This window comes from Leptonotus elevatus, chromosome 11 (assembly GCF_054856555.1).
Source record: "Leptonotus elevatus isolate MCC_2025b chromosome 11, RoL_Lele_1.0, whole genome shotgun sequence".
NCBI classification, from domain to species: domain Eukaryota; kingdom Metazoa; phylum Chordata; class Actinopteri; order Syngnathiformes; family Syngnathidae; genus Leptonotus; species Leptonotus elevatus.
Window position 1 is genome coordinate 7,296,816 of NC_141249.1, and position 25,494 is coordinate 7,322,309.

At 37.4% G+C, this 25,494-nt stretch overlaps 2 protein-coding genes and 1 pseudogene across 3 annotated transcripts in view; all 3 read left to right on the plus strand.

Annotated features, from left to right (window-relative positions):
* Positions 1 to 25,494, plus strand: part of rabgap1l (RAB GTPase activating protein 1-like) — a 90,247-nt gene that overhangs the window by 25,964 nt on the left and 38,789 nt on the right. The gene's annotated exons all lie outside the window — the stretch shown is intronic.
* Positions 6,565 to 6,705, plus strand: LOC147165664 (5.8S ribosomal RNA; annotated as a pseudogene).
* Positions 7,722 to 13,960, plus strand: LOC147165665 (G protein-coupled receptor 52-like). Its single transcript, XM_086090266.1, has one exon. The coding sequence runs from the start codon at positions 9,337 to 9,339 to the stop codon at positions 10,453 to 10,455; it is 1,119 nt and encodes a 372-aa protein (XP_085946392.1). The 5' UTR covers positions 7,722 to 9,336; the 3' UTR covers positions 10,456 to 13,960.

Sequence of the window (25,494 nt, forward strand, 5' to 3'; positions counted from 1 at the left end):
AAAAAACGCTAATACCGTTTACCAGATTCAAGTGCAGTTTGAGTTACATTCTTAACATTGATAATAGAGTAGAGTACTTTTAACACTACTCAGTCTTTACCAGTGTAGATTTCTAACACTATATAGTATATATAGTATATACTAGTTAAATGTAAAAAAAATAAAAAAAATAACACTTTGAAAAGCTTCAGATTTACACTCATTGTTGTGGACATGTATAAACACTTTTCTAGTGTTAGAATTAACACTTTCAGTGTAAATTTAACACTGGCGATTTTGCTGTATATGCTGCATTTTTGCTCTGTGAACACAGAGCTAATGGCCAGGTCACACTTGCAAAAGAGATTGTAAATCTCATTCATTAAAAAAAAAGTTTTTACCTAGTTGAATGAAGGTAAAAAATAAATAAATAATAAAATTCTTCCCCCAAAATATCGGTTGTTGTTTTTGGCCTGTCCATTCTTCCAGAACTTTGTGCCAAATGCAGTTTGATAAATTCCACTCTTGCTTTTTTTTTAATGGTTTATTTTCATTAGTCGTGTCCTCCTTGGTCATCTCCCATGAAGTCGATTTTGGTTCAAGCGATACAAGTTGCAATCTGACACTGATGTACCTTGACCTTAGAGTTCATCTTTAATTTCGTTGGAGGTTGTTCCGGGCTCTTTTGTTACCATTCGTACTATCTGTCTCTTCAATTTGTCATCAATTTTCCTCTTGCAGCCATGTCCAGGAAGCTTGGCTGCGGTCCCAGGGATCTTAAATCTATGAATAATGTGTACAATTGCAGTCACAGAAACATCAAGCCTTTACCTTTATTGTGTAATCTCCGGAGACAACTCTATCCTTTGCTTCCTCCAGCCAATGTTTCGTGTGGTATAAACCATGTCACCAAACTTCACAGTGACTACTTGATTGATATTGATTGATTGTTTAACATGTCACAATGGACAAATTATTTTCAATCTTATACTTAACAAATTGTGACCGAGTACATACATATTCTTTGCTGAGCTCTATGCACCCTTTAAAGGTCTAAATTATCATCCATCACATTCTCTTAAAGAGAAGAACATGCCCCCCACTCACACACATGTAGGGACCAACATGGTCACTGTACCACTGCTTTCCCCCCTCGTTACAGCATAGGTCTATTCATCACAGCCCCCTTCCCTCCCAGCTCTCTGCATGTCGTTATAATGTAGCCCTCCAGCTCCTATTCACATATCCATTGCATGGACCAGTAGGCACCAGAAAAGGCCTCTGTGGTCTTCCTTCATAACCTTAAGAATTTTACTTAGAGTGAAAAAATCGCTCATCTTATCATGTGTATTTTTGCCAACAAACTTGACTATATAGGCAGGTGGAAATTAAATGTTGAGGTAAAACATATTCCAGAGTACCGTACTAGCAGTGTTACAGAGCGTGTGCACGTGTGCTGGCATAGCCTTGTCGCCATCCTGACACTGATATGACGGCTCGGATTAAGCACATCCAGCCTAAAGCATTTTCTCTGGTCACAGCATTTCTGTGTCACACTCCCTGCTGAGTGTAGCCAAACACTATACAGTGTAACTGTCACGTTCTCAAAGCAACGTTTCATCAGCTTGATTAAAACACACACACACACTTAAAATATCTGGTATGCATTTGATTGCCCATGAGTTAAGAAGACTGTGGGCTACGTACTAGGTGGTAAGGATGTTCAACCGGCGTAGTGTTATCATAACTTTAAAAGAGACAAACATCTGCTGAATTGTTGCAGAAATTGGAGCCTTAACTGACAAATGAAAAGCAAATATTCAGTCTATTCCTGTGTGTCTTGGATGAAATATTTACATCTAACCTTTACATATGAATAAGAGATGTATCATGGCCTACATGCAGCAAGGACAAGAGTGAGAGAATAATGAATATAGATATCTGAACATGAATGGTCAGACAGGTCTTCACCACTGAGTTGTTGTGTGAGATTAAATGGAAAATGATCAATGGTGATTTCAGCAGGTAGCTCGTCTTTGACCTTAAGCTTTTCTTTACCACTTTGACTCCAGCATTCCATGTGCAGTATATTTGGACTACAATAACAAATTGATAATATCTATAAAATGTGATTTATTGTTGGCAATATATTTCATTTGTGTCAGTGCGATGTGCTTTTATCACGTATTGTTGCACTCTACGTTACACATCACACAGCTCACATGAGTTGAGCGGCTGGCTGAATCAGTTGATACAAGTCTTTTTTTGTGACGCAAAACAATGCAGCAAATGGTAAAAATTCAAAATTAATAACATTTAGGGAAAAAAAGCGAATTACCAGGCAGGACCGCAAACCCGGAAACTGCAATGGTGTGGATTTACTGTATTCTGTGTTTTGACTCATATCTTTTATTGCTGATATATCAACATATCCCATTACCATTACTTCCTAATGATAACAGTATTTTTCTCACAAATGAAAACTTACTTTTTGTTAAAATGCGCTAAATTATTATGCATAACATTTTTTTTTCAAGACATTCTATAGTTTGTAAAGAACTAAAAATAGTAATTTGTTGAATTTGTAGCAATTGGAGGTTGTATTTGGCGAACTCAAAGCTATTTCAATGAAAAACATCTTAACATGTTAAGTTTGAACATAGGACCTCTTTTTTGGTAGCAATGCCATTAAACATGGGAGTTTTTTGCAATTCATCTGCTTGAAATGATTTGTATAATATCAGAATAGCCTTCCGAAGTTGCCCATTCGATGTGAACATGCCTCCCACTTCATAGGTCTTTGCTTGAGGATACGCCAACAGTTCTGACCTGGGTTTAGATCAGGGGAGCATGGGCGCCACACCATCAGTTTCTCCCCTTTTATGCTTATCAGCCATTGATGCAGATCCTTGCAGCATGAGATTGTTCACTGATGAGTGTGGCGCAAACCTTGATGGTCAAGATGGACCACAGTGCCAGTGTCACATGACAAATAAAACAGAAAACATGTGAACCAGGATTGGTTGTTTCTTGAGCCCTTAGGCCTTGTGATGTTGTTTTCTGTTGACAGCAAGTGGCAAAATGGCTGAATCTAAAAAACAAACAAACAGATTAATCAATTACATAATATACATACTCATTAGTGTTAGCTGTACAGTACAACATTCAGTGAGTTTAGGGTGAAAATAAGTATCTTGTCTCATAAATGGCTTGTGAATTGATAACTGAATATTTTTAATATGTTACATCCTTCCCCTGTGACTATATGAGTCACATTATTTGTTGTTCTTTCCAATAATATCCCAAGCACATAATCACAACTTTACATATCTGATTTATTGCTTCTGTACACTTGTGACTTTTTGCCGTCTTTCTTTGATACAACAGACTAAAAAACATCTATGACATTGCACATAATACACAATATAGTAATGTTTTTGTCTGTAAATTGTACCGAGTATAGTTGAATGCAGATTCAATGTTGGATTGGAGCAGGTTTGAATTGTGAGAAACATTCACCTTTGTTTCCAAGTGGTCACGCTGGCTCACTTTGGTAGAAGAATGAATAATTAACAGTTGCCTTCTGGTGGTGTTTTTCATCAGTGTCCACCTCCAAAGGTGAACAGCACTGTGCTGAGCTCTCCATTGACTGGCTTCTTACAGAGTGGCAGCTGTTTCATTTCAACCGGACTGACCACAATATACAAAATCAGTAAAACATCTGAAATGATTAAAAAAAAAAAAAAAGTATTCTAGCTAATCACTGACACACAAACAAATGAATAATTATTTTTGATTAAAAATGTATGTTAAAAAAAAAAGATCTCTTGTTCAAAACACAATGTCTACTATAGGGGTGTTGTCTCGCCACCTTACTATTTGATTTGGTTACGATTCAGAGGGCTATGATGCTGATATTTTTTAATGATAATTTATATTACTTTTTTTCTTACTGCGTGGTTTAATTACTACTTTTTTGCCTGTGATTGCATTTACATGGTTAAAATAGATTGAAGGAACATATAGTTGTATTATTTTTGACAAGACACAAATCTTATATTCTCCCAAAAGTCTTGGGAATCATTCGGATGATTTTTGTAAAAGTAAGATGAGCCGTAATCTTTTTGGTCAGCAGTTGTTTTCACCATAGAAATCTGGCAGGGACGCCTAAGTCTCTTTCTTATTGTGGAGTCATGAACAGTGAATTTAAATGACTTTTTTTTATTTTAGATATTGCATTTGGTTGCTTTTTGACCTTCCGTGTGCTAATGAGTCATTTTTGCAGTGGGAAGATTCACTACTGTTCCATGTTGTTCGTTTGTGGATAAATGGCGCTCACCTCGTTTACTGGAGTCCTGGATCTTTAGAAATGGCTTGTAAGCCTTTTCCCACTGGTAGATGTCGACTGCTTTATTTCTCTTCTGTTCTCGAATTTCTTTGGATTGTGTCATTTTGTTGCCGCTTTGAGATTGTTTGACTGATTTCATTTTGTCACACAGGTTATATTCGGGCTGGGTATCTTTGAACCTGGCGATATGACACATACCTCGATACACAGGTCACGATACGACATGTACCTCGATATGATTCGATACAATTTTACACAATGCGATATGATCCAATAATAAATACTGTCTCCTTAGTTTATGTTGAACACATCCATATACTCACCAAAGTAGAAATGTGCATATATCTTCAATGTACTGAAGCCCCCAACGTCAGGGAGGAGTATCGATACTCAGAACTAGAATATCGATATGGTAGGGCTTGGCAATATGGCTAAAAAATCAAATATTTTCAGTTATTTAGGACGATTACGATTTTAATTGTTTTTAGTCTAATAAACGCAAAAAGGTTTTATTTATTCAAAAATAATTCATGTGCAAAATGTTCAGACAACAATAATGTATACTGATTCTAAATCGGTTTTAGCATAAAATTAACAGTCATAGTTTGTGCTTAATTGCCACAATTAAAGGTGGATTTAAGGATTTTTTTGTCGCTGCGCCTTCCGGGTGGATCAGCTTAACGATTGTTTCTTGCTCCTGTCAATCAATCTGCCATAACGCCGTCGTGCGTGCTCGTTCATAGCTGTGCATGCGCACCTCAAGTGTTTGTAGCATGTAGCTGAGCTTCGGATTCAGCCATATTGTAAACCATTAATTTAGCATTCTGCCTCTTGTGGAAAATTACAACTCAAAATAACATCTGGTAATAATCCAGAAGACAAAATTCTGTTTCACGATTTAGCAAATTTTAAATGATTCGGTTTAAAAAAATGATGATTAATTAAATTAAATTGATTTATTGCCGGCGGCACGGTGGCTGACTGGTTAGCATGTCCGCCTCCCAGTGCAGAGGATGTGAGATCGAGTCCAGGCTTCGGCCTTCCTAGGTGAGGTTTGCATGTTCTCCCCGTGCTTGCGTGGGTTTTCTTCGGGTACTCCGGTTTCCTCCCCCATTCCAAAGACATGCATGGCAGGTTAATTGAACTCTCCAAATTGTCCATAGGTGTGATTGTGAGTGTGGATGGTTGTTTGTCTCTGTGTGCCCTGCGATTGGCTGGCAACCAGTTCAAGGTGTACCCCGCCTACTGCTCAAAGCCAGCTGGGATAGGCTCCAGCGCCCCCCGCGACCCTTGTGAGGACAAGCGGTTAAGAAAATGGATGGATGGATAAATGGATGATTTATTGCTAAGCACTGAGTATTGTTTTAACGGTATTGTTTTTTTTCTTTTTCTTTTTTTTTATCGGTACGTACTTTATCTAGGTATCAATATTTTAGCACACCCCTAAATTATATTGATGTGATGTCTTGGTTGGACAGGTCTGGAGGTAATCAGGCTTGGGTGTGGTCAATGAAAATTAACTCTGCTTTCTAAAAAAAAATGTGATTGGCCAGTAGCCACAGTTAATTAATGATTTAGTGAAGCTAGAGGGACAATTACCTTTTCGCACAATGCAGATGTGAATATATTTTTTCTCAAATGAATAAATTAACCATTTATTTTTAGTTTTTTGTTTACTTGGGTTATTGTTGTCTGATATTTCGATTTGTTTTATAATCTTAAACATGAAAGTGGGGAAACTGCAAAAAATATATAAAAATTTGATAAGGGGTGAGATACTTTTTCACGGCACTCTACCATTTAAAATATCTGGGAGTACAACCAGTTTTCAAGTAATGCAACAAAGTGCAAAGAATTACAATAAATACAATAACAAAGGGGTTCATCATTTAAGTATGCCTACACAGTAAAATTGCTGACCATTTCTGCTGTTGAGTTTTATGAACACATTTCGACGCTTGTTCTAAACGCCGTTCTACCCGTCTGAACACTCTGACAGTCTGAACACTCGGTGCACCTCAACAAGAAGTATAGATAGAAGACCAAGAAAAATACTATTGTGTGATATACAGACAGATAGGTAGTCTATATGAATGCATTGTTAGTTGTAAATGAAGTAAGTGAATAAGAAATACAAGACCGCTTCTTGACAATTCCACAAAGACCGAACCCGACCATCTGGAACAGGGTGCCCAGCCAGCGACTGCCGGCCCAGCCCAACCCGACTCAACTGTGACATCCCTTAGCGAAGGATCACTGTGCTCGTGCATCGAAAAAACGCTGATAGCTGCGAGAAACAAAGTGAATTGCAGGACACATTGATCATCGACACTTAGCGGCCTCAGGTGCATCCCGGGGCTACGCCTGTCTGAGTGTCGCTTAGTAATCGCTTAACGCGGCGCCACGCTCCCAGCACGTCTCTAAGCAGTCAGTGGTGGCGGTAGTCCCTTCTCCTTGCTTGGCTTAAGAATATTACTTAGCTGAAGAAAAGAAAGTACAGGATTCAGGAATCTAAAACTGAGACAAAACAACGTATAAACTGTGTGCGTGTGCGCGTGCGCGTGTGTGTGTGTGTGTGATTTTTCAGGTTTTGTTTTTTATATTGATTCTGACTTTCTGTCAAATTTATGAACATATTATGGTAATGTTCTGCCTTTTATGGGTATTTTTTGACATTTGTTTCTGCCTTTTTGCTATCAATTTTCTGACATCTTTGGCAATTTTGTGGACATTTTATGGTAATTTTGGGATCTCTTTGGTTTTGGACATTTTATAGATATTTTTTTAAGTTTTCATTTCTGCCTTTAATAAAAAATAATGTTCTGACTTTTTTTGTTGGCAATTTTGTGTACATCATATGGTAATTTTCGGGATTTCTTTCATTTTTGGACATTTTATAGATTATTTTTTTTTACATTTTCTGACATTTTTTTCAATTCAAAGACATTTTATGGTAATTTTCAGTTTCCTTTCCCCTAATAACAAAGACGAATGCACACTTGAAAGTATAGCAGTGTGAAAACAGTTTATTATAATGAGTGACATCCCAAAGCAAGTGAGGGACTGTATGTGGGATAAAAATTAAGTGGGAAACACAAGAAAAGTGAAAAATAGAGAGCCTGAGGTTTCTAGTTAATATTCAATACATGAGTTATTGCTAATATTTAGAATAACTGTATGTGGATGTACCACTGGGAAAAGCTATTGTGACGGATGGAATAATGGCTTGGAGCCTCAGGTGAAGCAGGGAGTAGTCATCGAACAGTGAGCAGGCTGAGAGAGCGAGGAAGGGGGTGGGTGTGCGTCTGTGTGTGTGTAAAGAGCGAGTGCGAGCTAGAAAGACTGTGTAGAGAGAGAGGGAGGGAGGGAGGGAAGTGTAAGCCAGTCACAGCATCTCTCCTTCTTACTGCACCAGGGCTGAGGGACCCTTCGTCCCATTGTTTCGCTTGCTGCAGAATGAGCATAGTTCCATCTGCGTAGTCATCATTTTTTAAATTGTTTTTTACTTACTGCTTTTTGGACCATCTCTGTCTTAATGCCTGCTACTAAGGATTTTCATATTAAGAAAATGGCTTATCTTGTTCCGGAATTACAGAGAACATTTTGCAGAGGACAGTGCATTAAACTGTGGCTGGGACTCTTTTCTTTTTAATGTTTTTTTTATGCTTCCAGAGTGGATTTCCTTTTTGTTGCGCAGCCAATTTCTTATTATTTTTTAAAGAGCCACAGACATATCGTGAGAAGAGTTAAAGGCTCTACAGGATCCCATACCTCTACAACTACCCGAATGCATGTTTTCAAAAAGGCAAAGGCAAGTTGCAAAATCTGTGGTCACAATAAGTCGGCAAGAAAATGGACTAAATCACCCATTTTACGTGCTTCGGAATACCAACACAAGAATGCAAGTACTGTAAAGAGTTTGAGATGAAAAAAGTGGTTGGCGGATTGTCCCTACGCTCTCTCTCGCTCTGTGCCGCTGGATTGCTGAGGAGTCAAAGTGAGTGGAGCGCTGAGTTATTCAGCTGGCCCCTCATATCTCTTCGAGAGTCCTTTTACCTGCCTTCATGGGAGTCTGACTTTTCACACCTTCACCTATGACTGTTTGATGCACCTGTTGTCCTCAAAAGCCAGAACTTAGAGAGGAAATTTTGCACTCTTGGATTTTTTTCTGCAGCACTCTTGTGAAAAGCCGTACAGTACTTTGGATGTGCCTCTTCTTTTTTTTTCCGCACATACATTTCTTGATACGCTCAACAGCCCTGTGTGTGCTGAGAGAATTGTGACATTATCTCCTGTGGAGATCCCCATGTTTTTTTAGCCTGTGTCTGTGTTTGGACTGGCACAATGGTTAGGCATACATGAGCTCCAGACACTGACAAGAGGACCACCAAAATAAGGGAAGCTTGCTATTGATTGAATTACAAACAAAGGAACCATATCTTACAGTAAAACGTGTCAGTTTATTGATGACACATGACTTCTAAGAGGGAATTTCCTCTGATCCAAATTAGCCAATATGTTGCATACATATTTAATTTATTTTGGGAATCTGTTAAGCATTTTGTTTAATACAGTAAGGTTTCTTCCTTTGCAACCGCTTTCATCTGTGTCTTTGTGAAAACAGCTTATGCCCGCAGCCTCTTGGTGTTAGCCCTTTTAAAACTGGGCGATAAAGGCCACATGCTGGCGAGTAACGCAGCATGATCCTCACCTTTACGACAGATGCTCACTTCAGCTATAATTCTACACTGCATCCTCCCTTTTTCATCAACCATGCTGTGCCAGTGGAAAAGAAGGACCTCGTCCTATTCCTCTGAAAGCCCTAACGATTTTTCTCCTGTCAGTGTTCCCTTGATTGAGACTCATCAATGTGAGAGTCAGGTGAAAGAGAGCTCTATTAAGTGAAGGTGGCTACAGTGAGCTGGAGAAGTGGGAGAGGAGTAGGCAATTTGCAGTTTCACGCTGTTGCCTTGTGGAACCCCATAAAACCGTCTCACTAGGATACAACAATGAATCTGTCTGACATGACGACTGACCCGATGCTCACACCAAACAGCAGCCGTGGAGACTTGTTTTCCGGAAGTGCTTCAAACCATTCCTGTCCGTTAGGATGGGGCTTAAAGGAAGTTTTGGAGGCTTGCATCCTGGAAACGGCTGTCGTGGTACTCCTGACAGTGCTCATTATTGTTGGTAACTTGACGGTGATCTTCGTATTCCACTGTGCCCCGCTGCTACATCACTACAACACCAGCTACTTTATCCAGACTATGGCCTACGCGGACCTTCTGGTGGGTCTCAGCTGCCTGGTGCCTACCCTGTCTCTGCTCCACTACCCAGCAAGTGTCCAGGAGCCCATCACCTGTCAGGTCTTCAGCTACGTCATCTCTGTTCTCAAAAGTGTTTCAATGGCCTGTTTGGCCTGTATCAGTGTGGACCGCTATCTGGCGATAACTAAACCGCTATCTTACAACCAACTGGTGACGCCATGCCGGCTACGGGGCTGCATCACCCTCATATGGGTTTACTCTAGCCTGGTCTTCTTGCCCTCTTTCTTTGGGTGGGGCAAGCCAGGCTATCATGGGGACATTTTTGAGTGGTGCGCACAGTCTTGGCCGACCTCAGCCGTCTTTACAGGCTTTGTGGTGTGCTTGCTGTATGCACCTGCTGCACTTGTGGTCTGTTTTACCTACTACCACATATTTCGCATTTGCCAGCAGCACAACAGGGAGATCAGTGAACGACGGGCACGTTTTCCAAGCCAAGAGATGGAAACTGTGGATGGAGATAGGGACGGGCATCAAGGAGGACACGGACCGGATCGGCGCTACGCGATGGTGCTTTTCCGCATCACAAGCGTGTTCTATATGCTCTGGCTACCCTACATCATATACTTTGTGTTGGAAAGCTACCACGTCCTGGACAGCCCAGCTCTTTCCTTCATTACCACTTGGCTAGCAATTAGCAACAGTTTTTGCAATTGTGTCATCTACAGCTTGTCCAATAGTGTGTTCCGCTTGGGCATGCGGAGGCTCTCACAGACGATTTGCTCTTTCAGTCACTGTGCTGCTGATGACAGGGACTTTGGGAAGCCTAAACCACGACCAAGGGCAAACTCCTGCTCCATCTGAATATGTGACTTTTTAGAGCACAAGGACACTCAATGTACATTGGCAACACCTACATCCTTGCTGAATTGGAATAGCAAAATTAATAAATTAATAATTTATGTTATTTTTGGCCATAATGCTCTTTTGAACTTCAAAATCGTAAAGTGTGATTTATTTATTTGCATACAAAAACATTTTTGATGAGTCCCACCGAGAATGCTTTCACTCTCTGCCACACAACATAGCTGTCCAGCACGTCACTGTTAGGTTTTTCTGCTAATTTCAAGATAATAGTATATTTAGAATTGCACCAAAATCATACTTTGTTGAGCAAATTGGGTGAGCGAGATCATTTTGCAAATTTTCTACTCACAAACATGTTTGGAGATTGTTATTGATTTGTTAACAGCCAAAATGCTGTTTTAGATTTTAGTAAGTGAGCAATCCTTGTCTATGGTATGTGAAACTGTCAACATAGTATGGGCAATAAAGCAATTAGTAATTTTGAAACATCTGTACTTCATGCAGGAGTGTTGACACAGTCAGTTACAGTCAAGTATAATTGAATTTTGTAATTTACTTTTTTTGTCTTGTGGGAGAAAACTCAGAAATTTTTAATTTTCAAATATTTGGTTTAAATATGTTGCTATTACTAAATTATTGTGACAGCTAATTAAATATTGAATATTACAATGAGTTTATGCAGAGCTGCTTTCAACTCTTATCACGACACCCGCCACAGCACCGAATCCACAGTCTCACCAACATCTTATCATTGGATATGAAACTTAAAAATATAACAAAAAAATGCTTCTTTTAAATGTATTTATCAGTGAGTACCTACAGGAAATTCTACAGCATGCAAATGCATCTGTTTATTCAAATTAATGAAATACTGTAACAAAACACAATGTCAACCAGGTGATCTGATACACACATCAATCCTAATAAGACCAAAAAAAAAAGTCCATCTTAGAAATCTTACAAATATGCAAAAGACATTCAACAAAATTTCCATTGATGATTCAAAAGATGATCATGTTTTATAATATTTGTATATTTGATAGCAGGAAATATTCAAGAAATGACTTTTTCCCTAACCCAACATTTTTCTTGGCACTAAAACATCTATCCTTGCCTTTGCTTTAACACCGTAGTGTCGTGAGTGAGCCGGGGCCTTTCCCTTGAGGTCACAGGTGTCAAACTTATGGCCCTGTGACCGGATCTGGCCCGCCAGCAAAGGCAAATTATGACTTGATTTTTCTTGTTAAACACAAAATTGCAAATTGTCTTCACTTTTAATAATTTGAGTTATTGAAATCTTTTTTTTTTCCCAATAGTTTTCCAAAAAATAATTGAACTTTTTTTTTTTACTGCCTTTTTATTTCAAAACTAGTTATCCAACAATTGCATAATTATGTGATATTAAGAGGTGATCATACATTTGCTGTATGTGTATTCACAGTCATAATGGGTTTCTTAGAAAAACAAAACAAAGTTGGACTTGAGTCACATGATTGTTGTTGAGAAATATGACCACATTGTCAACATTTGAATACAGCCGACAATCCCTCCCATCGTGCAGAAGATGTACATATCGCTGGCATCGGTCCAAAAACTTGTACCTCCAAAATAGTCATTTTCAGGATCCCCCAAAAACTGCAATTTTTTCAACCATTAACATTGCATCATCAAATGAAGCAAGCCATTTTAACACTTTTAATTGGTCAGTAATTTGTATAAATAAGTCGCACACGTGTGGACTGACCAATTTTTATTTTTATTTTTTTAAATATGAAATTTACCAAATTATGACTTATGAGGTTCTGCCCCAACACCAGCGATATTAGTGTTGTGGGCAATTACTCGATATGGCATCACAATATTTTGCTGTTTGAAATGGTCCAGCGCCAAATTTACTCTCCCTTCATTTAGCATTAGCATTGTCTTCTGTTTGCCACCAAGTAGTCAAATGCATTCTTGCACAAGTTAACTTTTGCTTGTGTTAAACATTTTTTTTTTTCAAAATCCAATTCATTTTCCACTAAATTTCAGATCTGTGTCATGCCGTTAAAATTCATTCTTGCCCATATTTTAACTTTTACTTACGTTAAATTTATAGCTATTTTTTTTCTTCCTGTATCCAAACATTTGTTTACTAAATCCCAGATTCTTGTACTATAGTACAGTCCATAATTTTATGTAAGATTTAGATGGACCAATCATGTTGAACAATTAACTAAAACGTGAATGCCTTGTCTACTAAAATCACACAGTATGGACTTGTTTTTGTTTAGCTGGTGATCATAAATGTGTTTGGTAAAATGGTTTGTTCTTATTGTGCATTTGCTCACTTGCTGTCAGGGAAAGGGTGACCCTGGCTGACGTTTCCCAATTCTAGCCCTTTGCAGAAGTGGTATCCCAATTCTATGTAATGTTTACTTCACTCTTTGTCCAAAGCCATGACAATACTGTTAACTTCATACTGACTGATTTATACTGGTTAGTTTGCTTTTAATAGCATGGAGTAGTTTGAGAATCTGAAATAATCCGAAAATGTGTGGCTAGTTAGCGCCAGACTATTAATTTTGTAATATTTTTGCAGGCTAAACAATTTTAAAACCCTGAATTAACTCAGGAGTTTCAACTACTGTAATTTATTTATCAGTTGGTCTTCTGCCTTCAAACAAGTACATGTTAAACTGTCTGATGTCAAAATTGTATCTTTAAAATAATACACTTTGTCTAGATTTTGTGGCAACATGTCCTATATGAAAAATAGTAGATGATTAACACCAAATAGTTGTTAAATGCCATCTGCTCTGTTCATTTGATAAAATGTGCTCTTGACTGGTGGTAGTGCTACGGAATAGATAACAAATTTATGAGGCCGGATTTTTCTTTTTCTTTTTTTATACAGTTATGGTAACAACACAGCACCAATAGTGCTAAACCTTTATGACTTACAGTCGTTGTTACCAAACATCAAATGTGATTGTCTAAGGGGATTTACAGTATATTGTCAGAAGATTGACAAATTATTCTTATTTTGCTGTGAGAGCCTGTGTTTAGAGGGTTATATGAATTTGTGTATTCGGCTTAAAAGTTTCACATATTCAGGGGGAATAAAATTTTTAGTCTAAAGCTAAATCAATGTCTGTATTAAACAACAACAACAACAACAAAATGACTCATTAGAAATTGAAACAATTTCAAGTGCAGTATTTTATTTTTTTTAATCTTGAATTTGATTATATCAAATATTTCATGAAAATACTGGAGGCCTATGTATAAACCTTTACACAATCTGTAAATTACTATATTGTAAGGTATGTGTGTTTTAAAGTTGTTGTAGAGCAAAAAAAAAGAAACCGATGTACCTATTGTGTTAAATGAATAGGCTTCTAATGTTTTGACTATAGAAAGCAGTGTGATGTTAGCACAGTATCTATTTTTTTAGTTTGGAATTTTTTTGCCAAAGGCCTCGGTTTTGCTGTTGCTGCCAACCAAATAAAGGTGACAATAGCAGTAACTTGACGTGTTTTTTCTGCTTAGATAATTACATTAAATAATAACAGTGTAGTGGTCCAAAAGTCATACTAACCATGTATTTTGTTTTGCACCACTAATGCATTGTGTTGATGAATAAGTATACCAATATATCAAGAACATATATTATAAGCAAAAAGGTAAGCAGAGCTGCAGTTATGGAATCAGCTTTAGCCAGCATGCTCAATTGTGCGTCTAGGTTGTTGATGATAAATTAACGAGTGTAATTCGGTGGCTAGTCAAAAAAGAAGAAGAAAAAAAGTTCCTAATTTCAATTGATGCCGCCCCTCAGAGATTGTCACCCTGCCCATTTGAGAAACTGCCACTGGGTAGAATTTGACTCTGCCGTCCATGTCAGTCTAATAAACATCAAGACTCTTAATTTTGAGGTGACAATTATGCCGCAAGTGTGGCTTAGCAGAGTGAGGGACAGGAGCATTCAAAAGCGTTAATACCTGTAGATTTGTTGTCAAGCTATTTTCAACACTTTGAATAAATAATGCTTAATAATACGACTTGACATGGGGACAGAACAATCGTATACTACCTGCAAAATCCATTGCTCTTTTGCAGTCTGTCAGTTTCATGGCACCGACCTGGAAGCTGCTAACGATGTATAATTCTTATTCCACATACGCAATGTTAATAAGTGTTGTGTTTTTATTAGTGCTGGCACATAAAATGTATATTTGCTTTAAAAATGTTAGGGTTTATTTTCCCTTATAATAATTTGACTTGAACAAAAGAGAATAGACAGAAGTGGACATTTCGGACACTTGAAATGTAGGTACGAGTGAGCATTTGGATCAGAACTTCCATACCATACATCCACTATTCTTGTTGAGAAAGGTGGACTAAACCCTCGACTGCTTGCTAGTACATCACAGGGTGATTAAGAACAGCTTACTGAGTGGGAATTGATCCAATGGCTACTGCGCAAAAGTCATAAATGTGAACTACTACAACACTACTGATGAACCTAGGTTGTGATTTCCATCCTTTGTCTTTAATGGGATTGCATGAGTTTTTGAATCTTTAATTTTTTTATTGTGCAATATGAGACGTGTATATATATATATATATATATATATATATATATATATATATATATATAATATTACATTTTATGTAAGATATTTCTCAAATTCTACTTTCTAATTGACAAACATGTTAAAAATGCCCGTTGACAGCAATGTAATCTGAATAAAATGTCCTTGAGTTTAACTGAGCAACTGCACATTGAACAGTAAAGAGAGAAAGAAGTAAAAATATTCCACATTTGAATAACTGTCTTGTACACAAAACTATAAAGTACTTCAGTTTGAGAGACCAAATTTATTTATTAAAATAGTTTTAATTATTCTCTTTCATCTGTGGAAGCTCCTTCCAGAAAACATTTCCTCGCTCTTACTAATCAGCCAAACCAACAGCATGTTCCAAGTTGTAGCCCGCTCAGTATTCATGACCTCCACTATATAAGGAATTCCCTTTTATTCCCACAATTGGCAGCAGGCACAACTTCCCGCCGCTTTTCCACCTCTTTCCGTTTTTGATTGAGCTGGACCACCTGACCTTCTTTGCAGTGGGGAAGTCATAATTTGAGGGGAAGCCGCTTCTTTCCTGTATGTGCTTGGCACTAGGTGGGTGCATTGCAGCATTTTGATTTTTTTTTTTTTATGTTCCAGTAAAATGAGAAGCCAAGAAATGATTACAGTATGTAAAATATCATGGGCTGATTACAGTTTTGATAGTGGAGAAATGCAGCAAAGACCTGCAAACTTTGCTGCTCAATACTAACAGATATATGTTGTAGTTACACTAATAATCTGTGATCCCAGGAAGCACTTCACTTTAATTTTGTGCTTTCACACACTGATTAGTAATATATACTTCCAGCTTCTCTATTCCTCTCTCAGGCCATTTTAGTTGCATTAAATAACGCAAAACAGGCAAATGACTCCCATGGTTACGAAGCTTATGCAATCACTTATACTGTACTTTCCTGCAACCCTCCCACTACTCTCTTCTTTTAATGTTGCTCCTGTTGTTCAGGCACGTAAACAGGTTTGACTACAGGAAGAGTTTGTAATTGAGTCAATCATTTTAAGCGCTAATGAGTTTTAAATGTACATTTAAATAACCATTATGATGGAAGAGCTTGCAATAAGGAGAACGGTTTCTGAATTCACCCTACTTTGGTGATTTAGAATATTCAACCAGCCACGACACCTCATATGGGGCCTGCTATGAGTTGTTTCCGGTGTTTGTGATTATTTTTAAAATGATTAATGGTTATTTAGCTTCACAAACAAGATGTTATGTTAGGAGGTATTGTCTTTTTTAGGGGTGTAAGAAATAACCGATTTGAAGCAGAAAATTGGTTTTGATTCAAAAGATGTGAGCGCATCGAAACAAATCAAATCAAATCGTTCCACTTGAAAATACATTGAGGTATGTATTGAATCGGCTTTTATTGGAGAGATATATCTTTGAAGCAAATGCCACATTTACAGTATTAACAAGCTCATCCATATTGTAAAATGATAAGAAATGGACTACCTCATATACCCTCTCGAACTGAGTCGTGCCTTATTGATCAGACCAGGGGTCAGCAACCTTTTTTTTTTTACTGTCAAAAGAGGAATTTTAGGCCAAATAAATAACAAAAACATCAGTTTGGATCCACAATGCATTTGAACATTGTGATGAAGGAAACAGTGTGTTAGTGTTAGTCCAATGTACTGAGGGCCCAAGAGCTAATTAGAGCTGCACCAGAACACAAAAATATGCACCATCCAATACGTAGAGATTAGTTTTCTTACCTTTTGCCTTCTGTTTTTTGGATATATTTTTTTTGTATAATATTTCAGACTTCCTTTCCCATACTTTTTTATTTTATTTTATTTTTTAGACTTTTATGGCTTTTGTTTTCCGTTTTGGTAATTATTATTATTATTATTATTTTAAATAATTGTTCAGACTTTGTTTTTCATACATTTTTAAACTTTTCTGTCTTTATTTCGAATTTGACATTTTTGGCAATTTCATGTGCATGTTGTGGTAATTTTCTTCCTCTCTTCTTCCTTTTCTGGACATTTTATGGCTATTTTTTGACATTATTTTCTACCTTTTTTGCTATAAATTTTTGACATTTTGCCAATTTTGTGGGCATTTTATGGTATTTTACGGGATTTATTCTTTTGTTTATAAACATTTTATGTTTTTTTTGTGAATTTTCTTTCCTGACTTTTTTTATTCAATTCTTTAAAAAAAATTGACAATTTCATGGACATTTCTGATTTTCCTCTTCTTTTTTTTAGATGTTTTGTTTTTTGTAAAAACAAATTAGGGTCATTTTTTGTCATCTAAATTTCATTTTAACTTAAAAAACTTAAACTTCAAAAATTGGACTCTGACTTTTGTATTTATTTTTTCAAATATTCGTTTTTTAAAATGTGAATCATTAATTCATTTAAAGAATATTTCATCTAAAAAATAAAAATATGTAAAAACAAAACTAACTGCTACTAATTAAGCATTAAGAGCTCCACAGGGAGCCATGGGAGAGGGACAAAAGAGCCACATGTGGCTCCAGAGCTGCAGGTTGCTGACAACTATATTAAGTAATTTGTTGCACACATATTTGAACCTTATTCTACACAAAATAATGACATTCTTAATTTGTCCTGTTGACTAATACTAGAAGCCTGAAAACCAGAACCAGTGAAACATTTTGTACAGAATGTATTTTACCTCTATAGGTGAACAAGAGAGTGTTATGCATGGCTCCATTTCAGAGTGCAAGGTACTGCTGGTAAGGCAGACTGAAGCAGGTGTGAGATGCAAATTGTTCCTCCCAGAACTGATGTCTCTTCAGTGGAGCGAATGTTTCATGGAAGTCATTTATTGGTCCGTTTATTTCTATATTGCTCGTGTTGTGTCCATGTACCATTTGTTTCCTGTGAGATGGAAACTCATGCTCCCACCCATGCTACTCATTATCAATATTGCAGGCTTCAACACATTTTCACAAAGTTAAAGACAGCAGTGCTTTGCCAATTTAATTAGCCATTATATAATACAGCTTGCAGTATATTCACAATACCACATGGGGACATGCCTAAGGCTGATTGCAAATTAATTCAGCTGCTATGCACTGGCGTTAGTATTTTTTTTTCTGTACATGGATTTTGATGTGTTCTAGGTCAGGGTCACCAAATTGGTGCAATCATGCACCAGGTAGCCCCTAAAAACCATGAGTAGCCTGGGGGCCTGTTCTAAAATTAGCTCACCAGTAATGGGCCATTTTGATTTTCTTGGAATGATGTGTAGGAGATCGTTTGAAAATGTAAACATTGGCAAAGATTTATAGAAATTATGTTGCATATTGATATCTGTTTCCTAATTGTCGTGAGAAATCATGATCAGTGTCATCACACAAATGAATATAATTCATCCATGCATCCATTTTCTTCCGCTTATCCGGGGTTGAGTTGCAGGGGCAGCAGCCCACTTCCCCTTCCCCATCCACTTATATATTTACACCTGAGACCTAGCCTTGCACAGTACTCATTTTCAAAAAAAGATGGAAAGAAAAAACAATGATTAAGTTGAAGTGAGTTTTTTTAATACTGCATCCTCGCATGCTGTTAACTGCAAGCAAAATCACAACTCTGGTTTCGGTTCACATCTTTCCCAACATAGCTTAATGAAATGTAGAACCAGCCTGACCATTAAAATGCCATGGCATAGTTACAAAGGCTGATGAATTAGCAATCTACTCAGCCGGCCAGATGTTGCCACCCGCCCTAAAGCCTCCAGGGTAGCCGCTAGAAAGTTCCTTGCCAACAACCAAGGATAAAGGTCTCAGGAGTGCTGTTTTTTAATTACCGTGCTGCTGTCCTTTTGAATATCATACCAATAGATAAGCTCACAAAGTCCCCTGAAGTAAAGAGACATGAAATGACAGAGGCAGGTGCGTCAGCAGCGATTTGCATGGATACAGTATTTGTTGTCATTTACAGCGGATTATAAAAAGCCTGCAAATGCTAGGTTTTTGTGACATAAAAAAATGAGAAGATAAATCATTTCAAAACAAGTTTAAACAGGGTTGTGTATTCTTTCTATACCCACTGTATATTAACATGTAAACAGCTAGGCTAACTAAGGTTGCAAGTTGTACGAAAATCAAATCAATGGAAAGAACCATTTTCTCTCATTTTGCTCACACCTTAGCACACACACCGCATTGTCCATAACAGCCTCTGTTCCGCAGGCTTCTGGACTGCAAAGTGTTGTATTAAAAATGGTGCCTCTCCATAAAACAAATGGCCTTTGACTTGCCAGGGAAGCACTTTTTGTTGACTTGAACTTTCCAAGGTTTGCTGAGCACACATTTATTCTAATAACGGCCATCTTCATGCTCTAAATATTACACTGATCAAGAAAAGGAAAACATGTAGATGAATTCTACAGTATACTTTTAACCTACTTCCGGTATTCACCATCATAGCCATAGTGGGTTTATTGACCGGAGGTGTACAGTAGGATGTAACACGTGCAAAAGCAGGGTGGGGTTTTATTTCATTGTTTTTTTCAAGATTTTCCTGAAAAGAAATATAGGATTGAATCTATAGATATATTTCCGTTAATGACATATCGACTTTCCAGGTCAGCAAGTGATATACCATAATGTGTCATACCTACCATACAATCCAAGCCATATTATCTTATTATCTGCTTCAGTTGGTCTTTTAACTACAAATATATATCTGAGTATACCGAAAGAGTACATTTGACTTTACTTTCCTTGTGTGAGGGATTTATATGTGTTTTGTCTCCTTTTCTGACTCATGAAAAACCTTGTCATAGTGGTTGCCATGGTTTCAGTGCTAGTAGAATCCCTTCTGATTGGTGCTGAGTGTTCAGCTGGAGCCAGTGTCTATCAGTTGTATCTTGATGATTTAGCAAAGCGTGCCACCTCTTATCAGTCAGTTCCCAGGGGCTGCTTCCCCCCCTTGCGAGTTATGTACTGGTTATATTGTCCAATGAACATGATGGAGCTCTTGCTTCTGTGCATTCCAGCGGCGGCTCGTATTTGGAGGGCCCAGCTGATTCACGTGAAAGGGACAAAAGTTAATTAATGAGAATGAAGAAGAGAGTAATTTAATATTTATATATAATTAGGGGTGTTAAAATTAGTGTGTTAATTTTGAGTCAATTTAAAGTTCCTTTAATGCCACTAAAAAAAAATTACGCGCGAATGGAAAGCCTGTATTGGGGGAATTTCAGTCGCAACGCAGCAGACACGTCCACATCAAAATTTTGCAGTAATAATAATGTATATATTTGTGGAGACTGGGGTCAAGTTTTATTTTACAATTTTAACAATGTGCAGAATTTCACAAGTTACTTCATGTTAAGGATTAGATAGGTCTTAATATGAACAGAAAAATGCACTGAGCTGTCACCGTCTTACAAATGCAATTATCCCATCTAATGGCAGAAAAATGACCAAAACAAATCAATATTACACTCGTTTTTTACAGTGCAGTACATTAAATTACTGTATCAATGACTAAAAGATGCCGCCATATTTCTAATAGTTAAAAAATATATATATACTTTTATGTTAAGAGTATGAAAACTTTTTATTGTACATTTAGAACAGCAATAAAAGTTGCGATTAATCATGAGTTAACTATTGAAGTCATAATTATCACCTGGCACCCCTATATATATAATACTTGTTTTTAAGGACCTGGATTAACACAGGGTGTCCATAAAGTCTGGGCACATAGTAAAAAAAAACCCACATACTTCTTTAAATAAATATATATATATATATATATATATTTGTAATGTTGATAAATAATATTTTCAACATGATTTCCATCATTTTCAATACATAATTTGATGTGCATTGCAAAAACTCAAAGGAAGAGGTCGAAGGTTAAATTCTTCCGCAATTTTACTTAAGAGTACCAAATCTATTTGTTCTTCTTTAGACAGAGCCATCTTCATTTTGGGGAGGTGTGGGGCCATTCAGGAAACTCACAAAATTCTCGATTTACCCCTGCAGCAGGCAGGGTTGCCAGATACTATGTCAAATATTCCCCAAAATGTTAAGTGTTTACTTTGCTGTAAAATGGCGTGTCTAGCGGCAAAAATGACTGATAGGGGAACCACACGATAGATAGGGCTGAAATTCAGGAGTGAATCGTGAAAGTTGGCAAGTATGGGCAGGACTCTTAGAAAAAACACGCCGTTGGGATGTTAAAATGTTAGTAATGAATAGTTATTGCACCAAACGTGTTATATTTGAGTGAAACATGCCATGTTCAAAATTTTGTGTTTTTGAATGATATATGAGAAAATAAAACAAGAGGTAATGCTATCGTAAGTGTATAAAGTATCACTGTTCGGTGAGATCTTAAATGTAAATACTTGTTCTGTGTCTCAAAAATAAAGTGGTGGTTTTGCTGTTGACTGAAAACATCAAAAGAGAAGAAAAAAAATGGACAAAAAAATGAATTGCCCTCACTGTTCCAGTACTTTTGGAGAAGAATGTATGTTTTGTTTTTTTACCATTTTGGTAGAACTCCAATAAAATGCTAATATAAAGGATGTTAAGAGTGGCAGCAGGTTTAGACATATCAACAGTTTTTTATTTTTAGCTGGGTTTGTGAAATAAGCTACCTGTCGTAAGAGCCCGTGTAATAAATAGTATGTCTGCCCAACATGCCTGCAGGCAACAATTAGAGGAAGCCTCTGATTCCCCTCTGTGTACTTATCTCTCTCTCTTCTGTAAAGCGCTTGCCTTCTCCACCTCGTGTTATCTCCTCTCGCCATTCTCTGGGTGTCTCTTCTAAGCCATCACTCTTCGCTTCTCTCATTCCCTCCTTATTTCCATCTGTCTTGTTTTCTACCTTCTGTCAATCACTTTAAAAGCCACTAGGGGATGATGCCTGAAAGGGTGCACACAATATGAAGAAATAATACATGCACGCACATTCGCACGCTGAGGGTGTCTTGCAGTTTTGCATTAATTACCTTTGTATTTATTATGTCATATGAAGATTTTGGTGAGACGCTGTGCTGGTGTCCAATACTGTATTCCAGCTCATCTCTGCGCTGTGCTTCAGCTTTGTTGGCATTTGAGCGTCAAAGGCTGGTATTTTCAGGCAAGGTGCCATTTTAGTCCTGACCTTTTATGTTTCATGTATATTTTAGTGCACATTGCATGTATGTATACTGCCAATACGTGGCCTCAATAATATGTACGATAACCTTCTCTACACGGCCAAAACGATTATGACATACCAAATTTCCACGTGGAACTTCTTTAGCTTAACTTAAAGGAATGGTGATAGCCTCTGGCTAAATCAGCTTTGTTTGTGGCTACTCTAATCACAGCCGCAGATTTTCTGTCACTCTTTTGCTCCAATCCAAGAATGGAACAAATACACTGCCTACTGCCCTCTAGATCCCCTTGAGCATCTCCTCCACTGAATCACCTGTGGCAGCGGTGGATGGATCAGTCACATTGAAGGTCCTTTGGATGGTAGTGATAGTAGTAATGATGCTGAGCTCTCAGCTTGTGTCTGCACAGTGACAGCTTTCAGCTTGTTCTCCAGCTGGCTTCAGAATATAGGCTTAGCATGCCTCACTCAATTTCATGTGTAGTCTGCTGCAATAGATTCGAGGGCAGGGGTGTCCAAACTCTGGCCCGGGTGGCATTTGTGGCCTGTAATCCATTTTTAAGCGGCCCACGATATATACTAAAAATGACATCTGCTACTAATAAATTTGTTTTATATACTGTATAGCCTGTCTAAATATGCAAATGAACTGTTTGCAATCAAACAAGTAACAACATTTCTCTTAAAGATAATTTATTCTTCCATCAAAAATATACTCCGTGTCAAGGTCCAAATTGTGAAAGTATCACATGAATGAGTTGTTGTTGTTTGTTTTGTCTCTCTTTACTGATTGGCCAAAATCTAGCAAGACTTATATCATACATACATACTATGTTTGCTGGATTTGTGTATATCAATCTTTTCTTACAAGCTGCAATGCCACATTCATGCATATGTATATTAACGCTCACAACACAAATATAATCCAAAATATGACGAGATTCGTTGTAATATTTTCAGATTATGATTAGGATATTTATATCCATGTGCACATAAATATTGGTGATAGTCGCATTTTTCTCTCTCTACGAGCCACCTAGGAGGGGCAACCATACGACGTGAATAATATTGTAATATCTTTAGACTGCGATTAACATGTCCACATCAATTTTGGTAAGAATCCATCGTATATATGCCACCGTAATGGACCGGTGGAACATACAGTGAGTACATTGGTTGGCTGCTTTATGAGTGCCAGATGATGGCAATACTTGACGACATTTACGACATTTTTATAGCACAATAGACCAGGAAACAAGCCCAAAATGAACAGTGCTGTGCTATTGCACTCAATATGTCACAGTGATGATGTGGACTGAAAAAAAATGTCCTTCGTAGCAGTATTCAGGGTACAGTATGTCATTATGTTGATAATTGATCAGCCCAAACATTTTTTCAGAGAATCAGATGCCATTATTTTTTATATTTTTTCATATTCATACACACTGCCTAATAGAATGAAGGAAAAATATTTTTGAGTTGTGTGATCCTTTAATGAAATACATACAAAGTGTAATCAGCAATGTATTGTTTTAGCTTCCATTATTATAGATCTGAACTGCATCTAAGAAAGAGCTTTCCAAGACAGTATTAACCTCGAAGAGAGAGGAAAAGTATTTGCTGTCAGTTACTATGCACTACTACTACTACTATGATGCATCACAACCAACTCTACTCTTGCTGTAAACTGTACTACGAAATGTAATCTGTGATTACAAAATTTTTGCTCACCTACTTTGAACCTGTTTTGTCAAAGCGCGTACAGGATCATAAAGAATTGCAGATTTGTGATACGATATGTGCATCTATGACCAGACATTTTCCGCACCAAAATGAGAGGAGAAAAATACAGAGCCTTGTCATGGTTTTTATTGAACTACTCTTTGTCATTGCGTTTGTTTTGTGTTAGTAGAACAGTGCACATTGTGCAGGTGGAACTGGAGAATTGTGACAGAAAATTGATGGTGCTGATGAGGCTGCAGTTCCTGCTGAACACCTCGGCCCCCCTGCAGAGATTAAAGAGCTGCTGGCTTCAGCATTTGCATGTTTCACGTTGACACATTCATCTAAATGAGCAGCACAGAATTCATGTTTGGACAGCGCATAGACGGAATAAGTGCATGCTTCTTATCTTTATTCTTAAGTGTGTTAAAATATAATGACCAAAATATCAGAGACGGCGCTCAGTAAGATGCAGTACTGTACTGCGGCACTTCACACTACAACGATAATGAGCAATTGTTAAATGTATCCTTCTGTGACAGTGCTGTCTTTATCCAAAGGGATTTTCCTCCCTCAAACTCATTGATTCTACAGATGTCAGGTATCGATATTTGGATGCAGTATGGAAAGCGGTATAGAGAATTAGAGGTGGGGATTTAATGTTATAGCAAATTGGACAAACAGCCAGTCTCGGGGAAGAAAGAGTTTCAATTCCACTTCCTTGTGGGGTTTTTGAGTAATGAGGCTCTTAATTAGCGGAGGCATGCATGGTTTATTAAATCAAAGTGTTTACGACTTTCAATGTCAAACAGATTCTTATTAGTCCTCATTGATGTATTCATGGTAATTATAGAAAATATGTTTATCATTGATTATGTTGCTCATAAAGTAATGCTGACTGTATGGATGTTTTTTTTATTGCATGCATTTCTTTAAATTGGACTCAGCAAAACACCCCGCAAGACAATGTTTTTAATGACCTACATCAGTGTTTCCCAAGCAAAGCACTCATTTTACACACATCAACACATCACACCACCGACCAAAAATATTCAAATATAATGATCTTGCCTCAGTTTCCTCTCAAATGGACTTCCTCAGTGTGAAATCTTGGCCCATTTAATCAACCACAAAGCAAAAGGTTTGGTGACTTATTCCGTTCTGTTGTATGAAATAGCGAAAGCACATGTTTATTGTACCTTCTGCCATGTAATGGAAAAGCATTTATTTATTCTGCCTGTCATTATATGTCGCTGGCATAGATAGGCAAACTTTTATATATTTCAAAAACTAGTGCGCTTCCCCCTCTGGTGTGAAGTCATGACATACATGTAGAGTTCAACTAGAAGTACACAATCGCCAACTAAGCTCCAGTTACTTAAATTACTTACTGTAATTTTAATGGAAAAGATTCAAACTGTTAATCTTTCATTTTGAAACATTTTAATTGGGTCCTGTTTAACAAAAGATAAGAACTTTTAGGTTTTGCACTTTTCTGATCTAGATTTAAAAGTGACTTTTTTTGTCGCAGTTCTAACCAGTTCCCTGAGGGCAACTGTAACTTCCAAGTGGCCTGCGATAAAACCAA